General features: G+C 54.2%; 1 protein-coding gene across 1 annotated transcript; it reads right to left on the bottom strand.

The window, feature by feature from the left end:
• Window positions 1-977: 977 nt before the first annotated feature.
• On the bottom strand, window positions 978-14887 carry CBLC (Cbl proto-oncogene C). Its single transcript, XM_079723012.1, has 12 exons — window positions 14523-14887; window positions 11560-11706; window positions 11143-11299; window positions 10744-10865; window positions 9489-9626; window positions 6720-6807; window positions 5902-6033; window positions 4356-4493; window positions 3983-4063; window positions 1347-1462; window positions 1160-1225; window positions 978-1054 (listed from the first exon to the last, which is right to left on the bottom strand). The coding sequence occupies exons 1-11, from the start codon at window positions 14870-14872 to the stop codon at window positions 1216-1218; spliced, it is 1479 nt and encodes a 492-aa protein (XP_079579138.1). The 5' UTR covers window positions 14873-14887; the 3' UTR covers window positions 978-1054; window positions 1160-1215.
• Window positions 14888-15330: the final 443 nt, after the last annotated feature.

The raw sequence follows: 15330 nt of genomic DNA, 5'->3' as shown, positions 1-15330 counted from the left end.
ATCAGACGGGTTCTGTGGTGTGATCGTGGCTGGGCTCTGGTTGGAGGCCAGCTGTTCGTCGTGTTCTTGATCACTTTCCAATCCTGGCTCTCTAATCACTCCTGGGAATCTGACCGATCCCGAGTCCTCTCAATCAATTCCCTTCCTGTCTCAGAGGAGGTTTCTGTTGCTTGGAACTAAATCCATGACTCATGCGTCCATGCTCTGTTTACACTGAAATACCTTTTTCTCATCTTTTCAGACTCAGCTTAAGACATTCCCTCCTCCTGGAAGCCCTCCCTGACCTCCCAGGCTGGGTCGGCTGTCTGCTCCAGGCTCCTGCAGCCCCCTGGGCTGCCCTCGTCCCAGCTTTGCCCACTCTGTATCACCACGGTCTGGGGACAGTTCTGTCTCCCCCACCGGACTGGGAGCCCCAGGAGGGCAGTGATTACTGCCACATGCCCAGCATTGCCTGGCCTGGGATTGGGCACAGGGCAGGGGCTCAGGGGATGCCAGTTGGTTTAAACTTAGGCAGAGGGAGGCTTGGGTCCCTTCGGGAGACACTTCCACTGCTCCTCTGGAAGAAGTTTCCCAAGAGGCATGGAGGAAAGAGAGAGGGATGAGAATGGATTGTGGGAAGACTGGGTGTATAGGTAACTCTCAAGGAAATGTGGGGTCTTTTTGCCTTGGATATCTGGGTTTGGGTCCAGGAATTTTTTTTTCCGTGCTGGGGAATGGGAGTTGAATGCCTGATTCTCTGAGAACTTGGGACTCTGGACTCCTAAGTCCTGAGGGCGGGACTCCCGGGTCTGAGAGGGGAGGGGTCTGGGAGTCTAGACTCCTGGATCCAGAGGAGCCGGGTCTCCCACTCTCAGCTCTGGGAACCCCAGACACTAGGGTTAGGCAGGTGGGGCTCAGGCCCCGGGGACTGCCGTTCCCGACACCAAGCTGCCCCCTGGTGGCCACTACGCTCCTTCTCCACAAACCAGAGGACAGACCCGGCTTGGCAGTTTATTTCCGCTTCCCAAACCCCTTCCAGCCCCTGGGGCTCCCTTTCGCAGCGCATCTTGGTGCCCTGTGAGGTGGAAAGAGCGGTGGGTTAGATAGTGTCACACCCAGGTGGGGTGGGGCAGGCAGGGCCAGGCTGAGGGAGGGAACCTGGACGGTGCGGGGCCCTCACCTGGCATCCAGGCCTTCGTGGGTCCCTCAGGGGCAGATGGAGGGGAGACTTTCTCTTTAGGAGTTTCTGCAATAGGGAGACTTTAAGGGGGGATGTCCATTTCCTAGGACCAGTGTTTCCCTTCCTCCCCCACCTCCTCCTCCCTCAGACCCAGGAGTCCTGGACCCCAGCTGCCCTCTCCACTTACCCTCTGGCGCCCTCCCTGGCCTGGGGACTGGAGGTGATTTCCAATGAGGCTGAGGCCTCAGTCCAAAATCTTGGCAAAGTTAGAGGGCCTCGAAGTCTGGGGAGCGCCAGAGGCGCCTGGAGGGGAGGAGATTAAGAAATTTTGCAGATGAGCTGCAGCTGCCAGGCCGACAGGGCTAACCCAGTGATGGCGGGGAGGCGGGGTGGGAGGGGGGGGCGGGCAGTATGGCAGGGTCTTGCCCCCTGGTCCATGCTGTGTTTTCCCCCTAACGCCTCTGAAAAAACGTGTTTGTCCATCCATCCATCCATCTACCCATCCATCCACCCATTCATTCCCCCTTCTATCCCCCCATCCATCCATCTGTCCGTCTGTCCATCCATCCATCCATCCATCCATCCACCCATTCATTCATTCATTCCTCCCACAAATTTCCTGAGCAGCTACAGTGTGTCCGGCACCGTTCTGGGCTCTGAAGAGTCAGCCAGGAACCAAATAGACAAAAATCTCTGTCCTCATGGAGCCAACAGTCTACTAAGCAGGAGGCTTAACATGAGTCATCAGTGCCTGAACGAGGAAATATCCCAGTGTTAGGTGTCCTTCAGAGAACTGAAATAGTGGAGGGGGAGAGTGGGGGTGATCAGACATGAGGGTGGCTGGGGAAGGCCTCTTGGGGGAGGGGAAGGTTGAACAGAAGCCTCCGTGCAAGAAGGATGTGGGCTTTGCTGGCTTGTTAGAAGAACAGCAGGGGGGCCGTTGTTGCTGGAAAGGAGTTGAAGGGGTGGTAGGAGGTCAGAGGCGGGGAGGGGGTCAGATCCCCAGGCCTTATGGGCTGACGGAGAGGATGTTGGCTTGAATTCTCGGAGGCCTGGGGTCTTGGGGGCTTCTAAGAGGTGAGGGAGGGGATCTGATTCAGGTTACAAATGCCCAACCTTGCTGACTTCACCACAACTCCTGGGACCCATGCCACGCTTGTCCCTATTCTCCACATGGAGACACTGAGGATGGGAGAGGTCCCCCGTGGCCACAGCGAGGTGCCTGGGTCCCTCTGAATGATGGTGTCAACCCCTAGAGGGGGATTTCTCTGCTGGAGAAAAGCATCATGAGGGAGCATGTCTAGCCGGGGGATTCATCCAGTGATGAATGGATGAATCCCCTCATGGCAGGGACTGGCATCATGCCCATTTCACAGACAAGGAAATCAAGGATGAACTCTGGAGTCTGGATCCAGGGGCCTGGGTTCCAGTCCTGACTCTCTCGCCTTTGAGCTGGGTGACCTTCGGATCTTGGAGCCTCAGTGTACCCCTCTGTATAATAGGGATCATAATAGCATCTACCTTATCAGGTTGTCATGGCAACTAAATAACGGCGTTAAAAAGCAGCACCGAGTTACACACGCATGTTAGCTCTTCTCATTATGACAGTCACCTTGCTGGGAAGTAGCACACCCAAGGCTCTCTTCTGCAGCATGTTTTGAACAAGGAAGGAATAGGAGTTGACTGGAATTTGAATCAGGCAGGGTTTGGGAAAAAGAGGAAAAGGCCTGCCAGGCGGGGGGCACAGCCTCGGCATAGGTGTGACCATCTGGCCAGAGATGCCTGTCATCCTCTGTCCCCTTTCATTGTCCTCAGAGCTGAGTGCCTCTGAATGTTTCCATTTGTTTTTGGCTGCAGGTCGGGATCTGTTTTTAGCTTCCCTGGCTGGTGTCACCGCCCCGGCCCCCCCTCCCAGCTGGCTCTCTTGTTTGCTGTGGTCGAATAATGTTCCCAGACTTCCTGAGCTGTTTGTTTGAAGACTGCCCAGTATTGATTGGATCTGGTGCGTACTCAGCCTGAGATGTTAACAGAGACCTCCCCCGACCTCCCCACCCCCTGCACCCCAGGAAGCCAGGGGCTCGGAAGCCAGGGGCGTGGGGGGAAGAAAAAAAGCAAGGCCAGGGCTCACTTAGAAAATAAGCAGATGATTTTGGGGGGTTTTTAAGGTTTCTCCTCTTTCAGGCTGTGTGTTTGGGCAGGTGCAGTCACCTCTCTGAGCTTTTTTCTTCTGGAAAATGAGGAGAGGAACATTTTTGACTTCATAGGGTTGTTGGGAAGACTCATTTCATGGATTCATTCAACACCTATTTATTGAGCACCTACTATGTGTCAGGCACGATTCATATAACAGAGAATAAGGCAGAGTCCCAACCTTCAGGAAGGTGACAACCTGCTAACGGTGACAGAAAACAATAGACTATACACTCTGCCAGCCAGTGCAAAGGACTGAGAGATGCAGCTGGGCAGGGGCTTGGAGGGACAGGGGCGCTGTTTTCAATAGGGTGGTCAGTGAAGGCCTCCCTGAGAGGATGAGATGAGAAAGTGAGCCTGCGGAAAAGAGATATAGGCAGAGAGAACAGCTCGTGCAAAGACCCTGGGGTAGGGCACACCTGGGATGCTGGAAGGAGAGCCAGAAAGCCAACGAGGGGGGATGAGTAAGGGAGAGAAGAGAAGAAGCCGTAGAGGTGTGGATGCCAGATGGCACCTCGTAAATGGGTGCAAAGAACAAGTGCCTGGCCTGTACCCCTGAGCACCTGGTCAGACTGGGGACCCCAGGGATGAATGGGACCCAAGTTGCCCACCTCAGACCAGTGCCTGACTCACCACCTTCAGCTGGCATTTGCTTCTCAGACTCTCGGGGGGCAGATCCAGCCGAGGGGGCAGGGGAGGAGTTGAGGGGGTCACCTAAGGGAGACAGAGGGTGGGGAGGGGGTTACGAGCTACCATTTTCTTCTCACCTACATGTCCCCCTGCCTGGAGGCCCAGCATTCAGGCACTTTCTAGGCTTTGGAGGTAGAATGGAGAATGAGACAAAGTTCTACCCTCAAGAGGGTTGGTTATACTAGAGAAAGCCAAAGCCCCAGCCCCTAAGGGATGCAAAAGTCTGTGCCCCTGGGACCCCCGAATCCTGTCACCAGCCCCCTCCTCCCTCAGACCCTAGGGATTCCAGCTCCAGCTCCTGCCTGACCCTACTTACCTGCTGCAGCTCCTCTTCCTTGTCACCGCTGTCCTCTGAGTCCTCAGCAGCGGCGCTGACTTGGAACGCATGGATACTCACAGCCTCTTGGCCCTGGATCTTGCAGCGGCAGAAGGGGCAGGTCTGGCTGTCTGAGCGCTGGGGGAGTGAGGAGGGAAAGGATCAGGGTCTCCCTGTTCCCCACCAGGTCCCCCGGGACTACACAGAGTGATGTGAGGAGGACAGACAGAGGGAGGGAAATGGAGAGAGAGAGGAGGAACTGTGAAGGGAGAAAGATGGAGAGAGACATGCAGGGCAGAAAGGAGGGGCTGGATCAGAGCCGAGAGAGCCAGGGTGCTGTGTAGGTCTCAGCCTCACAGTAGTGATGCTACGGGCTAGGAATGCCTGAGACACTCAGCTGGGCCATATGTATTCACTGTGGGGAGCCCCACAGACACCCCCCTGCCATCACCACTGGGGCCAATGTTATGGCTGGGCCAGCCCTTTGGTTCTTTTTTTTTTTTTTTTTTTGCGGTACGCGGGCCTCTCCCGGCTCGGCGGCCATGGCTCACGGGCCCAGCCGCTCCGCAGCACGTGGGATCTTCCCGGACCGGGGCACGAAGCCGCGTCCCCTGCATCGGCAGGCGGACTCCCAACCACTGCGCCACCAGGGAAGCCCGCCCTTTGGTTCTTATTATGACTGCAGGGTGCATCTCAGCATCAACCATCAGCGGACTTTGAAGAACAAGATTTATTACTCACAGGTCCTGGAGGGTACGGGAGGTTGCAGGTAGAGGGAAGGGAGAGAGGCAGGGAGGGAGGCGGACCTGGAGCTCTGCTTTGATTAGGGGCCAAATGGGGTGCCTAGGGTTTCTGGGGTTCATTATTTGTTGGCAAATTTAAAGCAGAAGAGCAAGAATCAGGGTACAGGAAGGGAAGAGAGAAGCAGGACCGCTCCAACGCTCAGTTACTTAGGGCTTTCTAAAGGGAAATTTCAAGGGTCGGGGTGGCTAGTTCCTTACCTAGTTGTTTTGTTAGTCGCTGTGTCCGGGAGATGGACGTCTTTGTTATGATAAGCTCCGCAATCAAAAGCTTAAGGTCTAACACTTCCATCACAATGGAAAACTTAGTATCAGGCACCCATACTCCACAGGGGTTCCCCTTACCCAGAGGCCTGGATCCTCCCTTGGAAGGTCACTACCAACAGCCCCATTCCCCTGAGAAGGCAGCTAAGCTCAGAGAGGTAAAGCCACTGGCCCCAGATCACCCAGAGAGGGAATGCTATGGGCGAGGAATGCCTGGCCGTATTTATTGTGGCCAGTCCCACAGACACGCCCCTCCCACACCAGGGCCAATGTAGCATCTTCCACTAATAATGTAACTGGAGAAGGAGAAGCAGAGGTGACAGATGCAGAGTGAGATAGAGGCATAAATGGAGCAAGCTTCTCCTCTCCCTGGGCCTCAGTTTCCCCATGTGATCGACGAGGCATGTGGGCGATCCTCTAGGGGCTTTTACTATAGGGAGGTGGGGGGACCGGGCGGGAAGGCAGGGCAGGGTCGGACCCACCTGCCAGGTAGCCAGGCAGCGGCTACAGAGCAGGTGCCCGCACGGCTTCACCTTCACATCCTTGTTGCTCTCGGCACAGATCTTGCAGAGCTCAAATGTGGAGTCCATGGCCCAGTACAGCTGCAGCTGCTCCTGGCAGGCGAGATGGGGATGACGAGAAGGAGTGGTGACATCAGACATGGAGATGCAAGTCGGGCCACAGGAAATAAGTGCCAAACCTCTGCACCAGCCCTGAAGCCTCCCCTGAGTTCAAGGCCGTGTGTCCCAATGCCTCCTACGTGTGCTTTTGTTATGGGACTTGTTCTCTGGGGGTGGTTTACACTCAGGGTTGCCAGATTCAGCCAATAAACATACAGGATGCCCTGTTAAACTTGATTTTCAGATAAACAATGAATACATCTTGAGGTCTAAGTGTGTCCCGAATATTGCACGGGATATACGTATACTCAAAATTTTGCTTGTCAGGTCTCTCACCCATGGGATGGCTGGAAGGCTAAAAGCTGACACAGGGGCTGCCTCCAGTGAGTGCGCAAAGTGCATTAGCTGCTCTGATGATCTCAGCGGTATCATTTCCTGGTTTTATTCCCATGAAAAGCCCTGGGTAAGAGGCAGGGGGAGCTGTGTTTTCCAGGGGAGGAACAGACAGGCTCAGAGAGGCTGTGATTTACCCCAGTTCACGCGGCCTCCAAGCCAGCACAAAACCCCAAGCCCTCTGCGAGTCCAGGGCCTGACTCACGGGAGGGGATCCCTGAGCCATGGTGCAGTGGATGGGGGCGGTGGGCGGTGAGCCGGGGAGGGAGGCCGGGCTTGGGCCTCACCTCCGACACGTGGATGCGCTGATGGGGTTCCATCTGGCAGAGTTCGGTCAGGTCCGGGTTGTGGTTCTTCCCATCTGGGTAGAGGTAGCTGGGGGAAGGGAAGAGGGGGTACCGAGGGGCCCTCCAGCACCCCTCACCCCGCCCTGGAGCATCTGCCCCAAATACATAGCTGGCCTGGGGATATTTTCCTTCCCTTCTCCTGAAATTGGGATTTTCTAGGGCAAGCTGTGTCCTCTCAGGCCCCCAGGGTAGGGCTGTGTCCCCTCAGACTCCTCAGGAAGGGCTGTGTCCCCTCAGGAAGGGCTGTGTCCCCTCAGACCCCCATAGAAGGACAGACTAAGTGACTCCAGCTCCAGAAACTCCAGATGCATGAGAACCAGGAAACATGAAATCTCAGGCCCAGACCTCCCAGAACTTTACCCGTCCTAGAGTCTTCAGGTCCCAGTGTACTAGCATCTTAGTCACAGATTGCAGGAGTGACAAGATCCTAGAGTCTTCGGCCCACAGGGCTGGAAGGACCCCCCTAGTCCGTCTACACTATTCTCACTTCACAGAGGGTGACCGGGGCTCAGCGTGGGACAGGCTATGCCCGAGGCCACAGGGTGAGGCCTGGAGGGATGCAGAACCAGGGTTGTGGGCCAGGTCTGAGAGCCTGGCTCCAGGTCAGCCCACAAGAAGGCTCTGCACACCCTGGGTCTCCCATCCAGGTCATAACTGCACCCCCAGATCAACTCCGGGCCACAGGTTCCCCAAGGCCAGTGGCTCTGCCTGGCCAGCCAGGTAGAGCAGTGCAGGCACCCCGGCCTGGGCCCTGGTGCGGCTTCCCACAAACACACTGTGTGACCTGAGCTGGGCAACTCTACCTCTCTGGCCTCAGTTTTCTCTTCTGTGAAATGGACTTAATTGTGCCTAAGGCAAGGATGGGTGGTGAGGATTAAGTAAGACAGTGCTCAGAAAACAAGCAGGACTTGCCCCCACACATAAGTACCCAGTGAGAGGGGAACTGCTAGGATCAATGTTAGACCCGGAAAACTGTCTTGCTGTGTGGTAGAAAGAGCTTGGGATCCCCTGCCCCCTCTCTCTTGATTTTCCCGTCTTTAAAATTGTGTGTGTGTGTGTGTGTGTGTGTGTGTGTGTGTGTGTATACACATAGGGTAGGGGGGTTAAACCAGATGGATGGTATTCACACTTATTTTAACTCTGGGAATCCTCCACTGAAATCTGACCTGGAACCTAGTACTTGATTCGTCAGGCCCGAATTCTGAGCCTGGCTGCCTGGCTTCAAACCCCAGTTCATTAGCTCAGGAGCTAATGTGTGACCTGGACAGGTGTCTCTGTCTCTCTGTGCCACAGTGTCCTCAGTTATCAGATAGAGATATGATAGTATATGTCTGGGTATGTGTATACATATATATACGTATACGTGTACACACACACACACACACACACACACACACATAATACATTTTCATTACTCGCAGACTGTAATTTGCAGGCTTGCCTACTTGCTAAAATGTATTTGGAACCTCAAAATCAATACTCCCTGTGGCACTTTCACAATCATTCATGCCCAGGCCCGCTCCCAGCTGAGGATGAACAAGGCAGCGTTTGGCCTTTTCCTTTCAGTTCTCATACTGTAAATGTGTCCTTTTTATGGTCTATTTGATGCCCCATTTTCCGCATTTTAATGCTTTTTCTCGGTGACTTGGCTGGCTTAATGCCCCCCAAATAGAGCGCTGAAGTGCTGTCTCATGTCCTAAGCACAGGAAGGCCGTGATGTATTATGAAGAAAATACGTGTGGGAGATGAGCTTTGTTCAGGTGTGAGTTACTGTGCTGCGGGCCGTGAGTTCAATGTGAATGTATCGATGATATATCAATGTATTAAGTTAGGTGTCTTTAAACAGAAATACACATAAAGGTTATTCTGTAGTGACTGGTTGACAAACATGTGACCAGAATCTTGCAGGAACCTACAGCTGTATTTCCCCTAGGAGCAACGGCTCAGGATTCACTAATTCAGTGTTGGCTGCGATTTTGTAGAACAGGACTACCACAAATAATGAGAAATAACGAGAATCAACCGCGTTATCTGTCTGTCTGTCTGTCCGTCCGTCCATCCATCCATCTACCTAACTACCTACCTATCTAATCTATGTATCCATCCATTCTCTCTATCTACCTACCTATTTATCTATCTATCATCATCCATGTATCTATCCATCATCTATCTCATAGTGTATCATATAGATATGACCGCTAGCTAAGGAGGCTCTGGTTAAATGTCCAGGGTGAGACTTGGGAACCTCACCTACCAATTTTTCCCCTCCCGTCCTACCCAAGGCAGATTCCAAAAGAGGGGCCCTGGGGCAGCCAAGATTACAGATTGAAAACCCCAGTCTAGCTTTTTGCCCAGTTCTCCTTCTGCTCTAACAGTCTAAATTCTAGAATAGGATATGGATATCTAGAAGCAAAAGCCCTTGAGTGCAAGTCCAAGGAAGGGGACCACTGGGGCTGTGCCCAAGTCCCACACACTCCTCCAAGAGCTGCTACTAGCCCAACAGGGCAGCTTTGTGGGAACTAGAAAAGGTGCCCTTTCCTCTGGACCCTTGTCTGCCACCTGCTGGCACACTGTAGTACTGCAAATTTATGTTGTCTACTCTGTGAACCCCGTGCCCTCAGCCGTGGTGATCTTGGGCAGTGCTCTCTATGCATGACCTTTCGAAGCGCATTCTGTTGACACCCTCCGCCTGCTAGCATGGTGACTCACAAGCCTTCCTTTTGTCCTTCCAGGAGTGCCTGGAACAGGGGTTTGTTGAGAGGGATGGTCTGCAGGATGTTGCCATCTGAGCTCACGAATCCGATGGCCCACTGCCCCGGGCGAGTGCAGCTGGGCCGGAAGATGTAGCTGGAGAAAGAGGTAGGAAGGGATGGGGTGAGGGAGTGGTCACTGCTGTCCTTTCTGGAACTTGCCAGCCCCCTTCACCCTGTTGGGGATCCAGGTCTCTAAGTCCTTGCTCCCTTATAAACTTCTAGGCAATGAGGCACTAGATCCCTGTCTGCCACTATAGGGAATGTCTGCTGTGTTCACCTGCTTGGCTCCTCCTCCACCTTCACTGGGGTTTAGACAAAGCTGATTATGGCTTGGCCAACCAGTCCATTTCAGGACCCCGACCAGAGTGATGGGAGTCAGCCTTGGGACTTTTGCTGGAAGTATTAGGAGTAAGGCACTCCATTTCTATAGGGGTTGATAAGCTGGTAGGGTGTAAAGCTGGGGCTTCTAGAAACCATTTGCCACCATGAGGAAAGACTGTGGTTGAGAATGAGGCTAACAAAGAGGAAAGCGGGGGAAGAACAGGAACTGATTTCTGACAATAGCACTTGAGCACCTGGATCCAGCTATGCCTGAAACCCAAACCTGGTCTTTTCAATTATGGGCCTTAATTCATTTCTTTTTCTTTCCCTTTATACCAGTTTGAAGTACAGCTGGAAGAGTGCTAATACATACCATCTTGAGGGTCCTGCACCTCAGCCCTGCAAAGACTTAGGAATCTGACATCCTATTCCCTTAACTTCCAGGGAGCTCAGTCCCTCAATTTTTAGCCCTCTAGAGGGATCCAACAGCTCAGAACTCCTGGCCTGAAATACTTTAAGGACTCAGGTGTCTGGTTTCCCAGAAGGTGGGAGGTCATATTTAAAATATTTAACAGATGGTACTGCATGGGCTCTAACCTATCAGAAACAAATCTTATCCTGGGGCAGGGTCTTCAGGCCCCCTTGCCAGACCAGGTATTGTCCCTTTAGCTGCTGGATCAGGGGCAGGTCTAGGTGGTCCCGGGAGAACCTAGGTTTTAGGGGGCACTCAGCATCCTACCTCTGAGTTCTCGACTCTCTCGGGTCCCATGTACTGCGCCCCTTTGGTTCTTACTTTCTGCAGGATGTCTAGGCCATCCAGACACCCCAGCCTAGGACCCAGACCCCTGCACCCTCGGCAGCCTTCTCCTCTTGAGTCCTGGCCCTTTTACCTGCCTGGCTTGTCTCTGTAGGTCTGCAGACGTGCTCGGACCTCATCGTAGGTGAGGAAGGCCATGTAGCCTGGGTGGTTGACGGCCAGGAGCTGCCAGTTCTTGAGGAGTGTTGGCCATGGCTAAGGTGGGGCAGTGCTTGGGTCAGGGAGGGGCTGCTGAGGAATCAGCACACACCCCTAGTGCCTCCCAGAGTCCAAGAACCCAGACACCTCCCTCACTCCCAAAGATATTCCCTCAGGAATATCTTTGACACAGAAGATTCCAGACCCTTCCTTCTCCAGAACCCAGGAATCCGGCCCCCATCCCCCTCCTCCCTCAGACCCACAAGCCCAGGCCCCCAGCCCCTTCTCCCCCAGGACCCAAGAGTCTGGGCTTCAGGCATTGGCCTTGCCTGACCTGGAAGAGCCTGGTGAAGATGTCAAACTCGAACATGGACACATGGCCGCTGCAGGTGAGGTCGATAGTGGAGCGCAAGGCCAGGGTCGTGGAGCCAGGCTCCACGGGGTGGCAGATGCACAAAAGCAGCTCAAACTCAGCCCAGGGCAGCACACACCTAGGTGCAAGGGTGTGGCGGGGAGGGGATTGTAGGTGAAGCCTCTGGGAGGCTAGAATGGGAGCACTTCTGGGAAGGAGGCAACAAGGGGCCTGGATCCTGGGTCTGAGTGGGGAGGAGCCGGGGGCCTGGATCCTGGGTCTAAGCGGGGAGGGGCCAGGGGCCTGGATCCTGGGTCTGAGGGGGAGGGGCCAGGGGCCTGGACTCCTGGGTCCATGGGCAGGGGCAGGATAGGGTCCCAGGGGTGGGTGCTCACTCACCGGGCTCCGCAGTGGTCTCTCCAGAAAGTGTGGGCCAGGACCTTGGTTATCTGGTACGTGTGTCCACAGTATTTGCCCCCAGGGAAGAGTGCGCCCAGCTCCGCGCACATGTAGCTGAAGATGATGGTCAGTTTGGCCAGCTGTCGCCTGTGAGGTTGGGCTCTGAGGACCTGGACTTGACCTTGGGGCCCCCACTGACACCTCCACCCTCTGGCCAGAACACCCACAGGGGTGAGGCCCCCAGAATCTGTCTAAGGTGTCAGGATAAAAGTAGATTCCAAGACTGCCTGTTGCAGTGCTGATGCCTCCCCACCGAGAACCTCAGTGTCCCCGTCTGTGAAGGAAAGGGAGGTACTGCCTAATATCCAAGGCATCCTCCAGCCAATAAATCCCAGCCTCTGCCTGAAGCCTTGCCTAGCTCCACGTGGGGACCACTAGGGCTGGGGCCATTTAGGGCGGTCTGAGTTCGGAGACTCCCTGTTGTTTTTAGCAGCACTGGGTGGTGGACCCCTGTGCTTCCTCCTGCTGGCTGCCTCCCTGAGGGGCCGTTCAGGACGTAGCGAGCAGTAGAGGGTAGGTCTGACACTTAGTTGTGTGATTTTTGGCAAGTTCCTTCCCCACCCTACCCCTGCTAAGCCTCAGTTTCCTCAACTGTGAAATGGGCATAAATACAGGGTAAGTACAGTCTCTGCTTCACAGGGGGAGTGATGAGGATTCTTACCCATCTCACGAGCACCTAAAATGCCAAGCGCCACCTGGTATAGAGTCGGCACTCTGGGCATGTTAATTGCTATTACTGTTCTTATTATTTTATATTAATAGCCTCCAGGTCTGTAGGATTCCTGATGCCTTTTTTTTTTTGGCTGCCTCGGGTCTTAGTTGCGGCACGCGGGATCTTCATTGCAGCGCGCAGGCTTCTCTCTAGCTGTGGCGCGCGAGCTCCAGAGCACGCGGGCTTAGTTGCAACACGGCATGTGGGATCCTAGTTCCCTGACCAGGGATCGAACCCGTGTCCCCTGCATTGAAAGGTGTTTTCTTAGCCACTGTACCACCAGGGAAGTCCCCCTGATGCCTTTTATAGGGCCACCCTTGACAGTTTCTAAGCACCCTCCCTTCCCAGAGTCTGTAATATAGTCACTATTCACATGTTACTGGTCCAAGTTGAGATGTACTCTAAATGTGAAATACACACTACATTTCAGAAACTTAGCGCAAAAGATTAAAAAAAAAGAATGTGAACGATCTCATTAATCAACACCTTATATTGATCATAAGTTGAGATATATTGGATATAGTGAGTTAAAGAAAATGTTACTAAAATTTATTTCACCTGTCTAAAAAAACTTTTTGTAATATGTCTACTAGAAAATGAAAAACTACATATGTGGCTTGTATTAGATTTTAGTGGGAAGTCCTGGTCTAGAATCTCCGTCAAAGAGCTGCTAGGACCCCCAACTCTAGAAAATCCACTGAGATGCTCACTGAGCCCCTAAGCTTCCTAGTTTCTAGAACCTACTGCATCTAGAACAGTGGTTCTTGGGGCTTCCCTGGTGGCGCAGTGGTTGAGAGTCCGCCTGCCAATGCAGGGGACACGGGTTCGTGCCCCGGTCCGGGAGGATCCCGCGTGCCGCGGAGCGGCTGGGCCCGTGAGCCATGGCCGCTGAGCCTGCGCGTCCGGAGCCTGTGCTCCGCAGCGGGAGAGGCCACAGCAGTGGGAGGCCCGCGTACAGCAAAAAAAAAAAAAAGAAAAAAAAAAAAAATATATATATATAGAACAGTGGTTCTCAGTGGAGTTATACCACCATTCTAAGGAGCTTCTAGAAATTTACTTGAGGCTGGATTGTGGGGACAATCCCCTCCAGTTAGATTTACCCACACCCCAATCAATTTTCCAATGTCCCATCAGACATTCGTGAAGGTGGAAAATCCGTTTATAATGATCTGAGCTTAGAACCCAGTTCAGTTTCACATAAGCATTTTTTATGGCCACGCCCGGCAGCTTGTGGGATCTTAGTTCTTGGACCAGGGATTGAACCTGGCCTCTTGGCAGTGAAAGCATGGAGTCCTAACCACTGGACCGCCAGGGTATTCCCTACATAAGCATTTTTTGCACTTTGAAAATTGATTCTGAATTTTACAGAAATTCACTATCCTATGTATCCAGGGAAGTCTGTTTGATTCAGCAACAGAGTGATTCTTCCCTCCAAGTGCAAGTGTCTGACTAGTCAATTCTACCTTCCAGAATAATTGTAACTATGCCTTGGCATTTTCATTTGAAATATAGATAATTTTATTATGAAGAACATTCCTTTTATCTCTTCCTTATAATACATTTTGGGCATTATAGTGGGTTTTTTTTAAAGAATTCTGAATAGGTAGGTTATTTACCCTATGTATTTCATTTCAGGATGGATTTAAAGAAACACTACAAAATATTTGCTCTAAAGAAGGGGCGTGGGGGCCTGTTGGGATTGAGAGCCGCTGTTCCAAACCTTGTTCTGGGCTCTAGGCCTCAAACCTCTGACCCTGTCACTCAGCAGCCCTTTCCCCAGATTTCAGAACCGGAGCCGGCAACCTGCAGACAAGCGCCAGGTCCTGAGCTAGGTCTTCCTCAGGAACTAAACAGGCTTTGGGAGTCCCCCAGGCGAGGGCAGTGATGGGGGCTTAAAGCGCACTTTGTCTAGCGATCCTCATGCAGGAAGCTCCCTGGGGTCTCCACATTCCAGGATGTGTGTCTAAATCCTCTGGGAGAGCAGCCCGCTTCTTAGCCAAGAAAGAGGGGGAAATGGGGAGCTCAGTGCCCAGGTGCCCAAGGAAGGAAAAACCTGGGTGGCCCAGTTTTCCATGTTCCTTCAGGGAGAAGGGCTTGGGACCGGGACCCCTGGGTCCGAGGGAGGAGGGAGCTGGGAGCACGACCTGGGACCCACTCGCGAGCTCACCTTTGTCCTGGCGCAAGGGCTCACCTGAGTCTGGAGCCCTCCCGGAAGAGCTCGTCGTTGGCAGTCTTCCGGCCCCGGGGTGGCAGCAGTGCCGCCACCTGCCTGCTCTTGGCCTCCAGGTTAGCGAGATAGACCACGAGAAAGTCCTCCGCACCATCGGGACCCTCGGGGCCGCCTCCGCCGCCCGCCCGCCGGGCGTGCGCCACCTCGCGCAGCAGCTGCGCAGTGCGGGGCAGCAGGTCCCGTAGCGAGGGGGGACTCGAGGCGAGCCGGGGGTCCCCGCATTGCTCTTCCAGGCTCTGCAGCAGCCTCAGCGCCCGACCGAACGCGCTGGATTCTCTCCACTGCCGTCCCCGCAGGGCCGCCGCAGCCATGAGTCCCTCCGACGCCGGAGGAGGTGAGCGAGCGGCCGGGAGAGGCGCGGCCCCGCCCAGCCCGAGGTGGGGGCGGGACGGGGCGGGCCAGGTGAGGGCGGGCCCTGGAGAAGCCGGGAGGGGACTGCCGGTACCTGTGTCCAAAGGGGGCGGGGGCTGGGGACGCTGGCAACTGGGTTCCTTAGAGATGGGGTTCAAACGTCTGATGACCAAAGAAAAGCCGGATGGGGTGGCTTTGGTGGGTGGCGATAGGACCTCCTGAATGGGTGGGAATCGCGGGTAAGATGCCTGGGCCCCTTCTGGGAAGGGCTGAGGACTGGGTCCCAAGATAGCAGTGGAGGGGTTGGGGGAAACCTAGGACTTTTGTTGGGGGCGAGAGTGGGGCTGGGAGTTTAGCTACCCAGACCCTGAAGGGGATGGGGTTGGAACGTGGCTTTCCTGGGTCCGTGGCTCAAAGT

The sequence above is a fragment of the Hyperoodon ampullatus genome, assembly GCF_949752795.1.
Source record: "Hyperoodon ampullatus genome assembly, chromosome: 18".
Classification (NCBI taxonomy): domain Eukaryota; kingdom Metazoa; phylum Chordata; class Mammalia; order Artiodactyla; family Ziphiidae; genus Hyperoodon; species Hyperoodon ampullatus.
This window is presented reverse-complemented; position numbering and strand designations above follow the sequence as displayed.